At 42.6% G+C, this 17,797-nt stretch overlaps 1 protein-coding gene across 13 annotated transcripts; it reads left to right on the top strand.

Annotated features, from left to right (window-relative positions):
• Window positions 1–289: 289 nt before the first annotated feature.
• Window positions 290–17,390, top strand: LOC143015783 (uncharacterized). 13 transcript variants are annotated; one of them, XM_076169850.1, is made up of 25 exons: window positions 291–662; window positions 1,300–1,590; window positions 1,794–2,066; window positions 3,527–3,817; window positions 7,976–8,248; window positions 8,642–8,755; window positions 9,022–9,069; window positions 9,152–9,217; window positions 9,646–9,939; window positions 10,131–10,193; window positions 10,468–10,761; window positions 10,838–10,942; window positions 11,469–11,525; window positions 11,612–11,674; window positions 11,958–12,251; window positions 12,443–12,505; window positions 12,780–13,073; window positions 13,150–13,254; window positions 13,781–13,837; window positions 13,924–13,986; window positions 14,270–14,563; window positions 15,090–15,146; window positions 15,233–15,295; window positions 15,579–15,872; window positions 16,577–17,390. In XM_076169850.1, exons 1-25 carry the CDS (start codon window positions 611–613, stop codon window positions 16,987–16,989), a joined length of 4,281 nt encoding a protein of 1,426 aa, XP_076025965.1. In that variant the 5' UTR covers window positions 291–610; the 3' UTR covers window positions 16,990–17,390. The 13 variants fall into 13 exon arrangements, with proteins under 13 accessions (XP_076025977.1, XP_076025965.1, XP_076025966.1 ...); XM_076169851.1 differs by having other exon boundaries at window positions 13,153–13,254; XM_076169852.1 differs by having other exon boundaries at window positions 10,841–10,942.
• The last annotated feature ends 407 nt before the right edge of the window (window positions 17,391–17,797 follow it).

Raw genomic sequence — 17,797 nt, forward strand, 5'->3', positions numbered from 1 at the left:
CACGTTGCACCAAAAGGTTGTAATTTGTGTGTAGAAATATAGGACGAGGAACACTTTTATTTTGAAGGGGAATATACTAACCGGACGTGGATATGAAACATAACCAGTAGTCAATGTGCAAGCAGCCAGTTGAATGGTGTGAATTTATGCTACTCTTCTGAATTCATATATTTGTAAATCTTACTTTGAAAGAGTCAGTGCCTCCCGAGCCACGAACGTCACCGCACGTCACTGCGTCTAACACACGTTGCACCAAAAGGTTGTAATTTGTGTGTAGAAATATAGGACGAGGAACACTTTTATTTTGAAGGGGAATATACTAACCGGACGTGGTCGGTCAATCTGTTGAACTCTTTTTGACTCCTTCTCTAGCGATTGCGTGTTGGGGAGATTTCCCCTCTTAACGTATCTACAGGCTCTTCCTCGTCTTTATCTGCGCAGCTTCTCGGGATCACTTTCACGCCGAGTGTTTCCGTAGTTTCCGTACAAATGTGAAATCGAAAACAACTACTTTTCCCACAGCTGCCAGTTCGCCTGGGCAGAGGGCAGGTTACCTGTGCAACACCTGCACGGAACTCGGAGTGAAAGTGGATGTGAAGTTTTCTCTGCCATGGATCAACGCTACTTCTTGTGTTTTCTTTGTATTTTCACCCACCGGCCCGGTGAGTTTTGTTGTTTGTGGTCTTATTGTTTAATTTGACATATTTCCGTGGACAAGAATCAGTAGTCGCCATTCGTCAGAGTTCTAAGTTCAAGTTGATGATTGATTAAAGTGGACAAAACCATAAAGAGCATTGACGGATCACAGAGAAAACTACACTAAACATCAAACTTTGATCATTAGTTTGTTATGTTGGTTTTTTAATCCTGGTGCTAAGGCGAGGAGTCTGACTCATGCTGGGTTATTCAGAGCCATTATCAATATTTTAAACAGCTGATGAAGTATTTGGAGAGTTGCGACAAACGGGAATCTTATTTTCAAATCTCTCAACTCAGAGTGACGTGATGATTAAAAATACCAGTAGAAGTAAAATTCACAAATTGAATGACTTAATAACTGAACACAAAACTGATTCTAAACAAACACATAACCTACATGGAGAGATGGAATGATGTAGGCTGTAAATCATTTCTTCTCTGCATGTTTGCGATGTGCAACATCATAAATCTGGCCAATACTGTTTGTACTTGGGTTGGCCTCTAGTTGTCACACCCTTAAACATCTATCAAGTACTACTCACTCTGTTACACATTATTTAATCATCTTGTTGCTTATCTGTTTATCATCTCTGTTTGCAGTTGCCGGTCTGACTCCGCAGTACGTGCTCCGGGGCCAGAATGTCACCCTGACTCCCTCCATCAGTGGACCACCTGAGCAAATTCTATGGAAACACGAGGGTGACAAAGTGATAGAATTTGATGGCAGGGAGGAGAAAGTGTACAGCACCTATAAGAACAGGATCACTCTGGACTGGCACTCTGCTGAGATCATCATCAAAGACCTCCAACACAACGACACAGGGGAGTACGAACTGGAAGCCATCATCAACAAAAAGTTGGTTCATGCGCAGCACAAAGTCGTTGTCCTAGGTAGGTTTAATTCCTGAAAGCAGTCTTCAATGTTTCATCACAAGACACGTCTATTAAACTTTCCTGCTCACCAACAGTGAAGTCCTGATGATCTATACAGTTTCAGGTTCTGTCTCGTGAAATGCTCCCGTTTCGTGGAGCATTTGAACCCCCCGTGTACAGTATCTATATCGCTCATCTAATGCATTTATTCATTTATTCAGATGAGGTTTCCGAGCCAACCATTTCCTGTGCGATGATGGACGTCAGCCATTCAAACCGATCCAAACCTGACGCCACGCTTCTGTGCTCCTTCGACCCCGGACGGCGTCCATCCGTCATGAAGTTTGAGTGGGAATCACACGGAGCGACGAAGGCTAGGCCAGAGTTGAATATATCTCTGGAGGGACGACAGGATGAGTCGGTGTACACATGTAGGGTGAGCAACCCTCTGAGTACAAAGACGGCCACGTTCACCGCAAAGGACTGTTACCAAGGTAATGCTTCACTGAATGATCTGATGTATATTGTAGATCGTGTTATCCACAATCCGATCGTAAATAAACTCAAACAGGATATTAATATTATATTCCCTTAAATGTTTGTGAGCCAAGTCTCCATTTTGGGTTTTTTTTGGAGACATTAAACCTTTGATTTATTTGCATTGATGTACATTGAGAGCAGATGTTTGCATACTCAGTCCAGGTGAAATTTATTGAGCCGGGTTAAACCATGACTGATTGAGTTCGGGGGACATGTGTAAATTGGAAGAGGTTTTGTCTCTTTCCGAAGGTGGGCTCATACTGACAAACCACAACAAAATTATTCATAAATCAGAGTTGCAATTTACATACACTTATCTCCTGGGGTGAGGTTTATGTTTGTGTGTGAATGTGCCGAACTTGGTTTAGTCCACACCTGTCTTGGTTTAATCCACACAGGTAATCGTCGTCAGCGGTGCAACGGCGCCAAACTGTAAACACGCCCTCAGCGGAGACACAAATGCGCATGCGTCGTGCAGAATGCACGGCAGAGGCTTGACGAGATCGTATCTGAAGTTTATCAGATCTGCCCCGCCGCTCGATCGCGCGCACACCACACTGGTACACACTACACATCCCAGAATGCACTGCGATCCGTTTGGGGTTGCCGTGGCGCGTGTAAACGTCCCCAAGGAGCTGATGGAGCTCAGGCACAGTGAGATCCCCGAAACGATGCGATGCGTTTAACATCCAACAGTGTGAAAACATTGCGAGAGTGTAATGAAATAAGCTCCAATTTGGAGTGAGATGATAAGAATCCTACTGGAGACTCGAACAAGTGATGACAGACGGGCCAACAGAGTGAACAAGCTTCCATTTGATCGACTCTTATGTAAAACAAGATCAGAAAAATGAAGTTATTTCAAAGAATAAAACTAAATGTGTCTTTTTGTTGAGGACTGTATATACTTTTGTTTTGAATGAGTATGAATTGTGGAAACCTGTGCAACACCTACACGGAACTCGGAGTGAAAGTGGATGTGAAGTTTTCTCTGCCATGGATCAACGCTACTTCTTGTGTTTTCTTTGTATTTTCACCCACCGGCCCGGTGAGTTTTGTTGTTTGTGGTCTTATTGTTTAATTTGACATATTTCCGTGGACAAGAATCAGTAGTCGCCATTCGTCAGAGTTCTAAGTTCAAGTTGATGATTGATTAAAGTGGACAAAACCATAAAGAGCATTGACGGATCACAGAGAAAACTACACTAAACATCAAACTTTGATCATTAGTTTGTTATGTTGGTTTTTTAATCCTGGTGCTAAGGCGAGGAGTCTGACTCATGCTGGGTTATTCAGAGCCATTATCATGTTTGCGATGTGCAGCATCATAAATCTGGCCAATACTGTACTACTCACTCTGTTACACATTATTTAATCATCTTGTTGCTTATCTGTTCATCATCTCTGTTTGCAGTTGCCGGTCTGACTCCGCAGTACGTGCTCCGGGGCCAGAATGTCACCCTGACTCCCTCCATCAGTGGACCACCTGAGCAAATTCTATGGAAACACGAGGGTGACAAAGTGATAGAATTTGATGGCAGGGAGGAGAAAGTGTACAGCACCTATAAGAACAGGATCACTCTGGACTGGCACTCTGCTGAGATCATCATCAAAGACCTCCAACACAACGACACAGGGGAGTACGAACTGGAAGCCATCATCAACAAAAAGTTGGTTCATGCGCAGCACAAAGTCGTTGTCCTAGGTAGGTTTAATTAGCTGTGGTATTAAACGTAATGTAAATCAGCCATTATTGTACATGTATTAACAATCATTGCTTTATTCATTGATTACATATTGTGTCAAATGTAGAAAATCTGACAAGTGACCCAAAGCAACATCTAAAAATTGTTTAGTTATCTCAATTCCCAATAGAAATCCCAAAATGTATTAAATTAACAATAAAATGAAAAGTGAAACTCACATTCAAACTGAATTACCTGAATAACTATGATAAATTGCTAAAGAAAACAGTTGGGCTCATTTAGTATTGACCACACAAATAACCACCTAAATAGACCCAATTGTTCAGATTAAATTACAGTTATGAATTTAATACATCTGATGCAAACAAGCAGGAGCATTATCTGTAGCTTCTGCTTTGTATTTACCAGCCCACATGTTTTGACGTTACATTACATTACGTTCATTTGGCAGACGCTTTTATCCAAAGCGACTTACATTACATTTACCACCCTTCGCAGAGGGGGGAGCAATTGTGGGTTCGGCGCCTTGCTCAGGGGCACCTCGGCAGGGACTCGAACCGGCGACCCTCCGGTTCCCAAGCGGAAGCTCTACCCACTGAGCTACTGCTGAGCAGGTTTCAGTCACCTCAGGAGGACACACCCGTAACTTTAAGAATAGAAGCAGATAAGCCAACTGAACTTGAACTCTTCCCCTAAAAAGGAACCCTGGAGTCACAGCAGGGTGCACATGCATGGAAAGCTATTGAGCCGGGTTGACCATGACTGATTGAGTTCGGGGGACATGTGTAAATTGGAAGAGGTTTTGTCTCTTTCCGAAGGTGGGCTCATACTGACAAACCACAACAAAATTATTCATAAATCAGAGTTGCAATTTACATACACTTATCTCCTGGGGTGAGGTTTATGTTTGTGTGTGAATGTGCCGAACTTGGTTTAGTCCACACCTGTCTTGGTTTAATCCACACAGGTAATCGTCGTCAGCGGTGCAACGGCGCCAAACTGTAAACACGCCCTCAGCGGAGACACAAATGCGCATGCGTCGTGCAGAATGCACGGCAGAGGCTTGACGAGATCGTATCTGAAGTTTATCAGATCTGCCCCGCCGCTCGATCGCGCGCACACCACACTGGTACACACTACACATCCCAGAATGCACTGCGATCCGTTTGGGGTTGCCGTGGCGCGTGTAAACGTCCCCAAGGAACTGATGGAGCTCAGGCACAGTGAGATCCCCGAAACGATGCGATACGTTTAACATCCAACAGTGTGAAAACATTGCGAGAGTGTAATGAAATAAGCTCCAATTTGGAGTGAGATGATAAGAATCCTACTGGAGACTCGAACAAGTGATGACAGACGGGCCAACAGAGTGAACAAGCTTCCATTTGATCGACTCTTATTATGTAAAACAAGATCAGAAAAATGAAGTTATTTCAAAGAATAAAACTAAATGTGTCTTTTTGTTGAGGACTGTATATACTTTTGTTTTGAATGAGTATGAATTGTGGAATTCTGATGGCAAATTAAGAACACGGAGGGTTCAGCAGAGCAAATGCGCTCTCTCTGAGCAGCTATAAATGTTTGTTCTTCTCTGGCCAAATGTGTACCTGTGTGTGTGTGTAAAGAATGCTGATATGGGATATGAAACATAACCAGTAGTCAATGTGCAAGCAGCCAGTTGAATGGTGTGAATTTATGCTACTCTTCTGAATTCATATATTTGTAAATCTTACTTTGAAAGAGTCAGTGCCTCCCGAGCCACGAACGTCACCGCACGTCACTGCGTCTAACACACGTTGCACCAAAAGGTTGTAATTTGTGTGTAGAAATATAGGACGAGGAACACTTTTATTTTGAAGGGGAATATACTAACCGGACGTGGTCGGTCAATCTGTTGAACTCTTTTTGACTCCTTCTCTAGCGATTGCGTGTTGGGGAGATTTCCCCTCTTAACGTATCTACAGGCTCTTCCTCGTCTTTATCTGCGCAGCTTCTCGGGATCACTTTCACGCCGAGTGTTTCCGTAGTTTCCGTACAAATGTGAAATCGAAAACAACTACTTTTCCCACAGCTGCCAGTTCGCCTGGGCAGAGGGCAGGTTACCTGTGCAACACCTGCACGGAACTCGGAGTGAAAGTGGATGTGAAGTTTTCTCTGCCATGGATCAACGCTACTTCTTGTGTTTTCTTTGTATTTTCACCCACCGGCCCGGTGAGTTTTGTTGTTTGTGGTCTTATTGTTTAATTTGACATATTTCCGTGGACAAGAATCAGTAGTCGCCATTCGTCAGAGTTCTAAGTTCAAGTTGATGATTGATTAAAGTGGACAAAACCATAAAGAGCATTGACGGATCACAGAGAAAACTACACTAAACATCAAACTTTGATCATTAGTTTGTTATGTTGTTTTTTTTGTTGGGTTGGCCTCTAGTTGTCACACCCTTAAACATCTATCAAGTACTACTCACTCTGTTACACATTATTTAATCATCTTGTTGCTTATCTGTTTATCATCTCTGTTTGCAGTTGCCGGTCTGACTCCGCAGTACGTGCTCCGGGGCCAGAATGTCACCCTGACTCCCTCCATCAGTGGACCACCTGAGCAAATTCTATGGAAACACGAGGGTGACAAAGTGATAGAATTTGATGGCAGTGAGGAGAAAGTGTACAGCACCTATAAGAACAGGATCACTCTGGACTGGCACTCTGCTGAGATCACCATCAAAGACCTCCAACACGACGACACAGGGGAGTACGAACTGGAAGCCATCATCAACAAAAAGTTGGTTCCTGCGCAGCACAAAGTCGTTGTCCTAGGTAGGTTTAATTATCTGTGGTATTAAACGTAATGTAAATCAGCCATTATTGTACATGTATTAACAATCATTGCTTTATTCATTGATTACATATTGTGTCAAATGTAGAAAATCTGACAAGTGACCCAAAGCAACATCTAAAAATTGTTTAGTTATTTCAATTCCCAATAGAAATCCCAAAATGTATTAAATTAACAATGAAATGAAAAGTGAAACTCACATTCAAACTGAATTACCTGAATAACTATGATAAATTGCTAAAGAAAACAGTTGGGCTCATTTAGTATTGACCAGACAAATAACCACCTAAATAGACCCAATTGTTCAGATTAAATTACAGTTATGAATTTAATACATCTGATGCAAACAAGCAGGATCATTATCTGTAGCTTCTGCTTTGTATTTACCGGCCCACATGTTTTGACAGATTCTACAAGCTGCTGAGCAGGTTTCAGTCACCTCAGGAGGACACACCCGTAACTTTAAGAATAGAAGCAGATAAGCCAACTGAACTTGAACTCTTCCCCTAAAAAGGAACCCTGGAGTCACAGCAGGGTGCACATGCATGGAAAGCTCCTTTTCCTGTCCCTACTTCCCTTCCCTTACTAGGACATGTCACACTGAGCTTATCTCTGGAATATTGTCGAGGATTGCATAAAAATGTACATGCGGTAAAGGAAGTGTTGCCAGGGTTCAACTCCTTATCTCCAGTAGGTTTGCCCAGCCTAATGACTACAAAAGGGAGGCAAACAAATATGATTCAGACTCCTGGAGGTTCAGCAGAGCTACTTTGCCTCAGCATTTTATTCCTTTGTCTTTGTGTTTCTCAAACTTTTTACATCGCGTTCCACCTCAGAAAATATTTGGCTCTCCAAGTACCACCACTATGGCCGATGTTAAGATACAGAAGCGTAGGCCTCTGCCTCTGTTCACACAGTCCTTTGATGTCTGGGTCAATGGAGGTAAGTTTCAGTCTCAGGTTGGGCTCAGCATCCATCCTGCTTCTGTATTTTGTTTTTATGACGGCAAGTGAAGAGAAGCCTTTCTCACAGATATGTGGTCACAAAAGGAAGCAGAAAGCGAACAGCCTTGTCTGAAAGTGCAGGGTACTCACTGTGTTGCTTGATCCAAAAGTCCAACAGTGGCTGCTTCCTGAAAGCAGTCTTCAATGTTTCATCACAAGACAAGTCTATTAAACTTTCCTGCTCACCAACAGTGAAGTCCTGATGATCTATACAGTTTCAGGTTGTGTCTCGTGAAATGCTCCCGTTTCGTGGAGCATTTGAACCCCCCGTGTACAGTATCTATATCGCTCATCTAATGCATTTATTCATTTATTCAGATGAGGTTTCCAAGCCAACCATTTCCTGTGCGATGATGGATGTCAGCCATTCAAACCGATCCAAACCTAACGCCACGCTTCTGTGCTCCTTCGACCTCGGACGGCGTCCATCCGTCATGAAGTTTGAGTGGGAATCACACGGAGCGACGAAGGCTAGGCCAGAGTTGAATATATCTCTGGCGGGACGACAGGATGAGTCGGTGTACACATGTAGGGTGAGCAACCCTCTGAGTACAAAGACGGCCACGTTCACCGCAAAGGACTGTTACCAAGGTAATGCTTCACTGAATGATCTGATGTATATTGTAGATCGTGTTATCCACAATCCGATCGTAAATAAACTCTAACAGGATATTAATATTATATTCCCATAAATGTTTGTGAGCCAAGTCTCCATTTTGGGTTTTTTTTGGAGACATTAAACCTTTGATTTATTTGCATTGATGTACATTGAGAGCAGATGTTTGCATACTCAGAGATTATAGTATAAACTTATAAGAGCTTTTCCAGACCAGAGTTACAAATCGCTTTATGGTAGTAAAATATACATAACAGGACTGCAATTTGTCTCTTAACGATATGGTGGAGCAAAGCAGTTCTCCTGGCTGCAGCTCCAATAAAGATGAGATATGAATGTGGATTACAATGAGCTTTTATCGTTCTCAGCAGATGAAAGTTCACCTGTCGGACTGATTGCTGGCTTAGTCGTTGGCCTCCTCCTCCTTTTAATTATCATCTGTGCGGCCCTTTGGTTCTTCCGCCTCAAACGAAGCCAGAAAGGTATGATTCAAATGTTGTTTTCCAGAATAAATTGTAAGTGAGTGATTTGTGTATTTTGATAGTCATTTGGATCTGTTGACAAAATCTACAATCTCTGTACGGGACATTGATAATGGTCCTGCAGAGATTTAAAAAATTTTCCACAACTGCCATCGTTTTGTTTGTTTTAACCCACGATGTGCTGTAGTTTGGAACACACATTTACCTTCACATGCTCAGTTCATAATTTTCTTATCTTCATTTCCTTTTGCCTTGTGGTGCTCTAGGTCTTCCATGCATAGAGAGGGGAGACGGGAGAAAGACACGATCAGAAGGTACCACAGATTGTCAGATGAGAGAATAAGCAGAAGAATACAGAATCAGCTTTAATTTTTAACATTTCTTTTCTATTCCTAGACTTTGCAGAAACTCCAGGATTGGTTGATAACCACACAAAAAAGCCACCTGAAGATATACCACAAGGTTACATGCACTGACTTATTTATTACAACTGAAATGTGGAATGTCAAAGGATGCAGCAGTTTCATTTCACCGGTCATGTCTGTTCATTTTTTTACAGGGAATGTAAAAGAAAAGAAAGAACGTTACGAAAGCTTGACGCCAAACGTATAAACGATAATATCTTTTCTCACTGCATCATTTGATCTCAAGAGTGAAAGAATTTTGATTTAAACATGTCCAGCTGCAAAGTAATTGGCTAAACTATTGACAGTAACTGTTGTCATAGCGCCACCATCAGATCGATTGAACAAATCGATCAAACCATTTGTATTAGATAGTGCATTAGAAAGTGAGATTTAAGAAATAAGTGTTTCACTCAAAATTGTGGACTTGGATGGCTTCATTTATAAACAGATTGTTTTGTTTTTTGGCGGTTTCACACATTTCAGTTCTTCTGAACAAAACACGTCTGCATGAGGAAAAACAGCCTCTTCTGGACAGATCTGACACACTCCCCAGCCCTCAGCGGCTCCACGGCCTGGACCAGCGTCATCCTCACACCGACCCTAAGGACCCTGCTAACACACACAATGAAGAAGCTGAGTCAGACCTGATCACTGTGACACCTACAGATCCAGAGCTCCCAGAGTCTGAGGCAGGAGAGAGAAATGAGCCAGACTCAGATGGAGAAGTGAACGACCAACAGTCAGATCCAGAGTCACCTGCCACTCCTGAACAACCAGGTATGTTTTAGTTTGAATATTCATAAATATAATTGTTAACTTTATCAATCATAATGGAAAGTAATCCATGTTCCAGTAGTAGTTCCATTTGAGGCAAGAGAGAGAAATGAACCAGATGTGGAGGACATCACTGAGGACCAACAGTCAGATCCACAGTACCGGTCATGTCTGTTTTTTGTTTTTTTTTACAGTGAATGTAACAGAAAAGAGACAACATTTTGAAAGCTTGACGCCAAACCCCAACAAACATGGAGGTGATAATTTCATTTCTCACTGCATCATTTGATCTCAAGAATGAAACAATTTGGATTCTAACATGTCCAGCTGCAAAGTAATTGGCTAAACTATTGACAGAAACTGTTGTTGTCATAGCGCCACCATTAGATCGATTGATGTAAAACAATTTGTATTAAACAGTGCGTTAGAAAGTGAGATTTTAGAATTAAGTGTTTTACTCAAAATTGTGGACTTGGATGGCTTCATTTATAAAGAGATTGTTTTGTTTTTTGGGGGTTTCACACATTTCAGTTCCTCAGAAGAAAACACCTCTGCGTCAGGAAAAACAGTGTCTTCTTGACACATCTGACACACTCCCCAGCCCTCAGCGGCTCCACGGCCTGGACCAGCGTCATCCTCACACCGGCCCTAAGGACCCTGCTAACACACACAATGAAGAAGCTGAGTCAGACCTGGTCCCCGTGAACCCTACAGATCCAGAGCTCCCAGAGTCTGAGGCAGGAGAGGGAAATGAGCCAGACTCAGATGGAGAAGTGAACGACCAACAGTCAGATCCAAAATCACCTGCCACTCCTGAACAACCAGGTATATTTTAGTTTGAATATTCATAAATATAAGCGTTAACTAAATCAATCATAACGGAAAGTAATCCGTGTTCCAGTAGTAGTTCCATTTGAGGCAGGAGAGAGAAATGAACCAGATGTGGAGGACATCACTGAGGACCAACAGTCAGATCCACAGTCCTCTGCCACTCCTGAACAACCAGGTAAGGAAACTTCACTATCTGCACCACAGTACATGGAGAAACAGTGAAGCAGACAACAGAATGTAACCATCAAGATTTTCCAAGTAGAACAGCAAGTAAACGGTGAGGGAACAAATCTGCAGGGATCGTCTTAAATTGCTTGGCAGTCTGAAATCTAATGGCAATGCTGCCAGCACCCAGATATGGAGGACGCATGCTGGTCCAAGGGTCACATGCAAGTCATGTGATCTGCTCTGAGTATCTGGATAACACGCCTGAGTCTCAATGCAAAGTCAATACGCCCACAGTCGATCCACTACGTGCTTATCATACATTTGATATGCACGTCCTGTCAGTTATGCAACTCTTCGGTCGAACACTATATTTCTCACACTCACAGACTGCTTGATGGAGCTTTGTTCAAACAAAGGCCGTACTCATGGATCATAACACAACACTGAATGTGTGTGTGAATTATTAGGCACTGAACCCTGAGCACCTTTTGTTTTCCTATTTTACCTTTTTCTTATTTTCTTTGACTTTACAGAAACTCTTGAATTGGTTGCTAACCAGACGAACTCACCAGTCATTGTTTCACATAAAGGTTATGTGCACAGACTTTATTATTACAACTGATATGTGGATCGAAGTGACGCAGCAGTTGAATTCATGGCTCTTCATTCTTTACAGGGAGTGTAAAAGGAAAGGCAAAACGTTATGACGACATGGTGACAAACGCTGACAAACAGGAAGGTGATTATTGCTTTTCTCACTGCATAATTTGATCAAAACAATGAAACACTTTTGATTCTAAGGTGTCCGCTTGCAAAGTTATTGATTAAATGTAACTGTTGATGTCATAGCGCCACCATCAGGTCGGTCTATGTAAAACACTTGAGTGCACATGTCCACCATGTTTGGTTACAGTTCACTCATTCATTAATGATATACAGCAGGGTAATAGTTAAAGAATAAGTCACGCCCACTTCATTGAAATACTGATTGTTTTGTTTTTTGGGGGTGTTACATATTTCAGATCCTGAGAAGAAAACTCCTCAGCGTGAGGAAAAACGGCCTCCTCTCGACAGATCTAACACACTCCCCAGCCTTCAGTCGCTCAGCGGTCTGGACCAGAGTCCTCCTCACACACACCCTGAGGACCCTGCTAACACACACAATGAAGAAGCTGAGTCAGACCTGGACACCATAACACCTGCAGATCCAGAGCTCCCAGAGTCTGAGGCAGGAGAGAGAAATGAACCAGACTCAGATGAAGAGGTGAAGGAACAACAGTCAGATCCAGAGTCACCTGCCACTCCTGAACAACCAGGTATGTTTTAGTTTGAATATTCATAAATATAATTGTTAACTTTATCAATCATAATGGAAAGTAATCCATGTTCCAGTAGTAGTTCCATTTGAGGCAAGAGAGAGAAATGAACCAGATGTGGAGGACATCACTGAGGACCAACAGTCAGATCCACAGTACCGGTCATGTCTGTTTTTTGTTTTTTTTTACAGTGAATGTAACAGAAAAGAGACAACATTTTGAAAGCTTGACGCCAAACCCCAACAAACATGGAGGTGATAATTTCATTTCTCACTGCATCATTTGATCTCAAGAATGAAACAATTTGGATTCTAACATGTCCAGCTGCAAAGTAATTGGCTAAACTATTGACAGAAACTGTTGTTGTCATAGCGCCACCATTAGATCGATTGATGTAAAACAATTTGTATTAAACAGTGCGTTAGAAAGTGAGATTTTAGAATTAAGTGTTTTACTCAAAATTGTGGACTTGGATGGCTTCATTTATAAAGAGATTGTTTTGTTTTTTGGGGGTTTCACACATTTCAGTTCCTCAGAAGAAAACACCTCTGCGTCAGGAAAAACAGTGTCTTCTTGACACATCTGACACACTCCCCAGCCCTCAGCGGCTCCACGGCCTGGACCAGCGTCATCCTCACACCGGCCCTAAGGACCCTGCTAACACACACAATGAAGAAGCTGAGTCAGACCTGGTCCCCGTGAACCCTACAGATCCAGAGCTCCCAGAGTCTGAGGCAGGAGAGGGAAATGAGCCAGACTCAGATGGAGAAGTGAACGACCAACAGTCAGATCCAAAATCACCTGCCACTCCTGAACAACCAGGTATATTTTAGTTTGAATATTCATAAATATAAGCGTTAACTAAATCAATCATAACGGAAAGTAATCCGTGTTCCAGTAGTAGTTCCATTTGAGGCAGGAGAGAGAAATGAACCAGATGTGGAGGACATCACTGAGGACCAACAGTCAGATCCACAGTCCTCTGCCACTCCTGAACAACCAGGTAAGGAAACTTCACTATCTGCACCACAGTACATGGAGAAACAGTGAAGCAGACAACAGAATGTAACCATCAAGATTTTCCAAGTAGAACAGCAAGTAAACGGTGAGGGAACAAATCTGCAGGGATCGTCTTAAATTGCTTGGCAGTCTGAAATCTAATGGCAATGCTGCCAGCACCCAGATATGGAGGACGCATGCTGGTCCAAGGGTCACATGCAAGTCATGTGATCTGCTCTGAGTATCTGGATAACACGCCTGAGTCTCAATGCAAAGTCAATACGCCCACAGTCGATCCACTACGTGCTTATCATACATTTGATATGCACGTCCTGTCAGTTATGCAACTCTTCGGTCGAACACTATATTTCTCACACTCACAGACTGCTTGATGGAGCTTTGTTCAAACAAAGGCCGTACTCATGGATCATAACACAACACTGAATGTGTGTGTGAATTATTAGGCACTGAACCCTGAGCACCTTTTGTTCTCCTATTTTACCTTTTTCTTATTTTCTTTGACTTTACAGAAACTCTTGAATTGGTTGCTAACCAGACGAACTCACCAGTCATTGTTTCACATAAAGGTTATGTGCACAGACTTTATTATTACAACTGATATGTGGATCGAAGTGACGCAGCAGTTGAATTCATGGCTCTTCATTCTTTACAGGGAGTGTAAAAGGAAAGGCAAAACGTTATGACGACATGGTGACAAACGCTGACAAACAGGAAGGTGATTATTGCTTTTCTCACTGCATAATTTGATCAAAACAATGAAACACTTTTGATTCTAAGGTGTCCGCTTGCAAAGTTATTGATTAAATGTAACTGTTGATGTCATAGCGCCACCATCAGGTCGGTCTATGTAAAACACTTGAGTGCACATGTCCACCATGTTTGGTTACAGTTCACTCATTCATTAATGATATACAGCAGGGTAATAGTTAAAGAATAAGTCACGCCCACTTCATTGAAATACTGATTGTTTTGTTTTTTGGGGGTGTTACATATTTCAGATCCTGAGAAGAAAACTCCTCAGCGTGAGGAAAAACGGCCTCCTCTCGACAGATCTAACACACTCCCCAGCCTTCAGTCGCTCAGCGGTCTGGACCAGAGTCCTCCTCACACACACCCTGAGGACCCTGCTAACACACACAATGAAGAAGCTGAGTCAGACCTGGACACCATAACACCTGCAGATCCAGAGCTCCCAGAGTCCGAGGCAGGAGAGAGAAATGAACCAGACTCAGATGAAGAGGTGAAGGAACAACAGTCAGATCCACAGTCCTCTGCCACTCCTGAACAACCAGGTAAGGAAACTTCACTATCTGCACCACAGTACATGGAGAAACAGTGAAGCAGACAACAGAATGTAACCATCAAGATTTTCCAAGTAGAACAGCAAGTAAACGGTGAGGGAACAAATCTGCAGGGATCGTCTTAAATTGCTTGGCAGTCTGAAATCTAATGGCAATGCTGCCAGCACCCAGATATGGAGGACGCATGCTGGTCCAAGGGTCACATGCAAGTCATGTGATCTGCTCTGAGTATCTGGATAACACGCCTGAGTCTCAATGCAAAGTCAATACGCCCACAGTCGATCCACTACGTGCTTATCATACATTTGATATGCACGTCCTGTCAGTTATGCAACTCTTCGGTCGAACACTATATTTCTCACACTCACAGACTGCTTGATGGAGCTTTGTTCAAACAAAGGCCGTACTCATGGATCATAACACAACACTGAATGTGTGTGTGAATTATTAGGCACTGAACCCTGAGCACCTTTTGTTTTCCTATTTTACCTTTTTCTTATTTTCTTTGACTTTACAGAAACTCTTGAATTGGTTGCTAACCAGACGAACTCACCAGTCATTGTTTCACATAAAGGTTATGTGCACAGACTTTATTATTACAACTGATATGTGGATCGAAGTGACGCAGCAGTTGAATTCATGGCTCTTCATTCTTTACAGGGAGTGTAAAAGGAAAGGCAAAACGTTATGACGACATGGTGACAAACGCTGACAAACAGGAAGGTGATTATTGCTTTTCTCACTGCATAATTTGATCAAAACAATGAAACACTTTTGATTCTAAGGTGTCCGCTTGCAAAGTTATTGATTAAATGTAACTGTTGATGTCATAGCGCCACCATCAGGTCGGTCTATGTAAAACACTTGAGTGCACATGTCCACCATGTTTGGTTACAGTTCACTCATTCATTAATGATATACAGCAGGGTAATAGTTAAAGAATAAGTCACGCCCACTTCATTGAAATACTGATTGTTTTGTTTTTTGGGGGTGTTACATATTTCAGATCCTGAGAAGAAAACTCCTCAGCGTGAGGAAAAACGGCCTCCTCTCGACAGATCTAACACACTCCCCAGCCTTCAGTCGCTCAGCGGTCTGGACCAGAGTCCTCCTCACACACACCCTGAGGACCCTGCTAACACACACAATGAAGAAGCTGAGTCAGACCTGGACACCATAACACCTGCAGATCCAGAGCTCCCAGAGTCTGAGGCAGGAGAGAGAAATGAACCAGACTCAGATGAAGAGGTGAAGGACCAACAGTCAGATCCAGAGTCACCTGCCACTCCTGAACAACCAGGTATGGAAACTTCACTATCATTTCTTCTACAAGCCGTGGCAACATATTACATATTTATAAGGGTTTTAGTTTGAATATTCATAAACATACTCCCCAGCCTTCAGTCACTCAGCGGTCTGGACCAGAGTCCTCCTCACACAGACCGTGAGGACCCTGCTAACACACACAATGAAGAAGCTGAGTCAGACCTGATAAGGAACATTCCTGCTTTGCCAGTGGAATGTAAATCCTGATTTGCAACCTTTGCATTCAGAACAATAGATCATCCCACTCTAATATACTATCTTTTTTTTCAATATGTATAAAATTGAAGGTTCGGTGGCAGTCGATGAAACATGAAATATGGATTACGCCTGTTTTATTTACAATACCTGTTAGGCAGCACAAAGGTGGCAGCAGTTTCATATTGCTCAGACTGTTTACTCTTCTACGGAATGCAGCTGATAAGATGGAACCAGGCTCCACAAGTACCAACAAAGCCCTGCACAGGAAAAAGCTGATAATGGCTCTCAGTTTTGAGTTTTGAGTTTTGGACTATATTTGCAAGTCGCGTGTGTTGAAAGTTTGATTTATTGTCTGAAATTGCCCATTGGCTCAATATTGACGGTGCACATTCCTCGCAGGTACTAGTTTTACACCAAGGCTTCCACTGAGTGATTGCGCCATTGATTTGTGGGAACTGTTTCCTTCCTTTTAACTTTTAGGCTCGGAGGAGAAGGCAGGTGATGATGGTCGGCCACATTCCACTCCGTACACAGAGCCTGCAGAAACCTCCAGTGAACCCAATGAAGGTGTCGAACCGGAACAGCTCGGTGGAAAACCTACAGAGGTAAAGCTCCCAGAATCTGGCTCAGCAGACTCGGGTAAGAAGGATGAATCTGAATCTGAATCGGATGATAAATCGCCCAACGCTGATGCAAAACAACACAAAGAAGATCCAGACTCAGACCAGGTCGCCACAAGGCTTCCAGAAGAAAGCCACCCAGAATCTGACTCATCAGGGATTTCGGTGACAAATGAACCGGAGCCAGGTGAGGAATTGCAGCTTTCAGCCGCCCCTGAACAGTCAGAGCCACAAATCACTCCAGCTGAGCCAGAATCAAACCCATCACAGTAAGAACCAAAAGGCCAGAACACGATGGAATCCAACACCCGGAAAGATCAAAAAGAGGGTTCTGAACCTGAAGGTGACTCAGATATAAGTGGCATTTTGTCTGGTCTTTCATTTGTAACACTATCAGACAAATCTAACAGCTAATACCAACTAAGACCCGCTGCTAGATACAAGCACTGGAGAAGCCTCCCGTAAAGACGGCGTCGACCCAAACAAGTCGGGTGGACCAGAAGGAAGTAAAGACGACGAGAGAGGAGGACTTTGATGAGTCTGGGGGGCCTTCACAAGCAGATCTGTGTTCGGCCAAGGCAGAGAAAGTTGAAGATCAGGGTGAAGTAAGTAATGATGGAGGGAAAGACGCAGATGGCAACGGCCTGAGTGAGACAAACAACGCGCAGAGCAAAGGTGTGAATGAAAAATAAGCAAAATATACTCTTCATTTAACACTCAGAGAGGGAGGCCAAGTGTTAGATTGTAATGAAATGAACAGGATTTCTTATTTTTTTAATTCATAATGTACTGAGAACAAGTTAGACATTAAGTTTGGGAGCATGTCCAACATTTTTTTATTCTGTATTTATATTTTTTGTCCTGTTTTTATAGCAATGTACACAAAACAACTACAAACAGAGCTTTCGATGATGACGATGATGATATGTTTCAGTAGTGTTGACATGTATGTTGAGCATTGGAGCTTTAGCATTGAATTGATGCTCTATATGTACTTATGATTACATAAATGGACCTCTTTAAAACTGTGTGTGTGTGTGTGTGTGTGTTACAAATGTATATATTTGCTGCATTGCATTAT

This window comes from Genypterus blacodes, unplaced genomic scaffold (assembly GCF_046128005.1).
Source record: "Genypterus blacodes isolate CSIRO-AG114 ecotype Tasmania unplaced genomic scaffold, CSIRO-AGI_Gbla_v1 ptg000214l_1, whole genome shotgun sequence".
Classification (NCBI taxonomy): domain Eukaryota; kingdom Metazoa; phylum Chordata; class Actinopteri; order Ophidiiformes; family Ophidiidae; genus Genypterus; species Genypterus blacodes.

Bases quoted from the DNA above. Each gene is read 5' to 3' on its own strand.
- LOC143015783 (XM_076169850.1), top strand. From the start codon at position 611: ATGGATCAACGCTACTTCTTGTGTTTTCTTTGTATTTTCACCCACCGG. The intron at 1,591-1,793 runs GTAGGTTTAATT...TCATTTATTCAG, and splicing joins GCACAAAGTCGTTGTCCTAG to ATGAGGTTTCCGAGCCAACC. The intron at 13,074-13,149 runs GTATATTTTAGT...TCCGTGTTCCAG, and splicing joins TGCCACTCCTGAACAACCAG to TAGTAGTTCCATTTGAGGCA.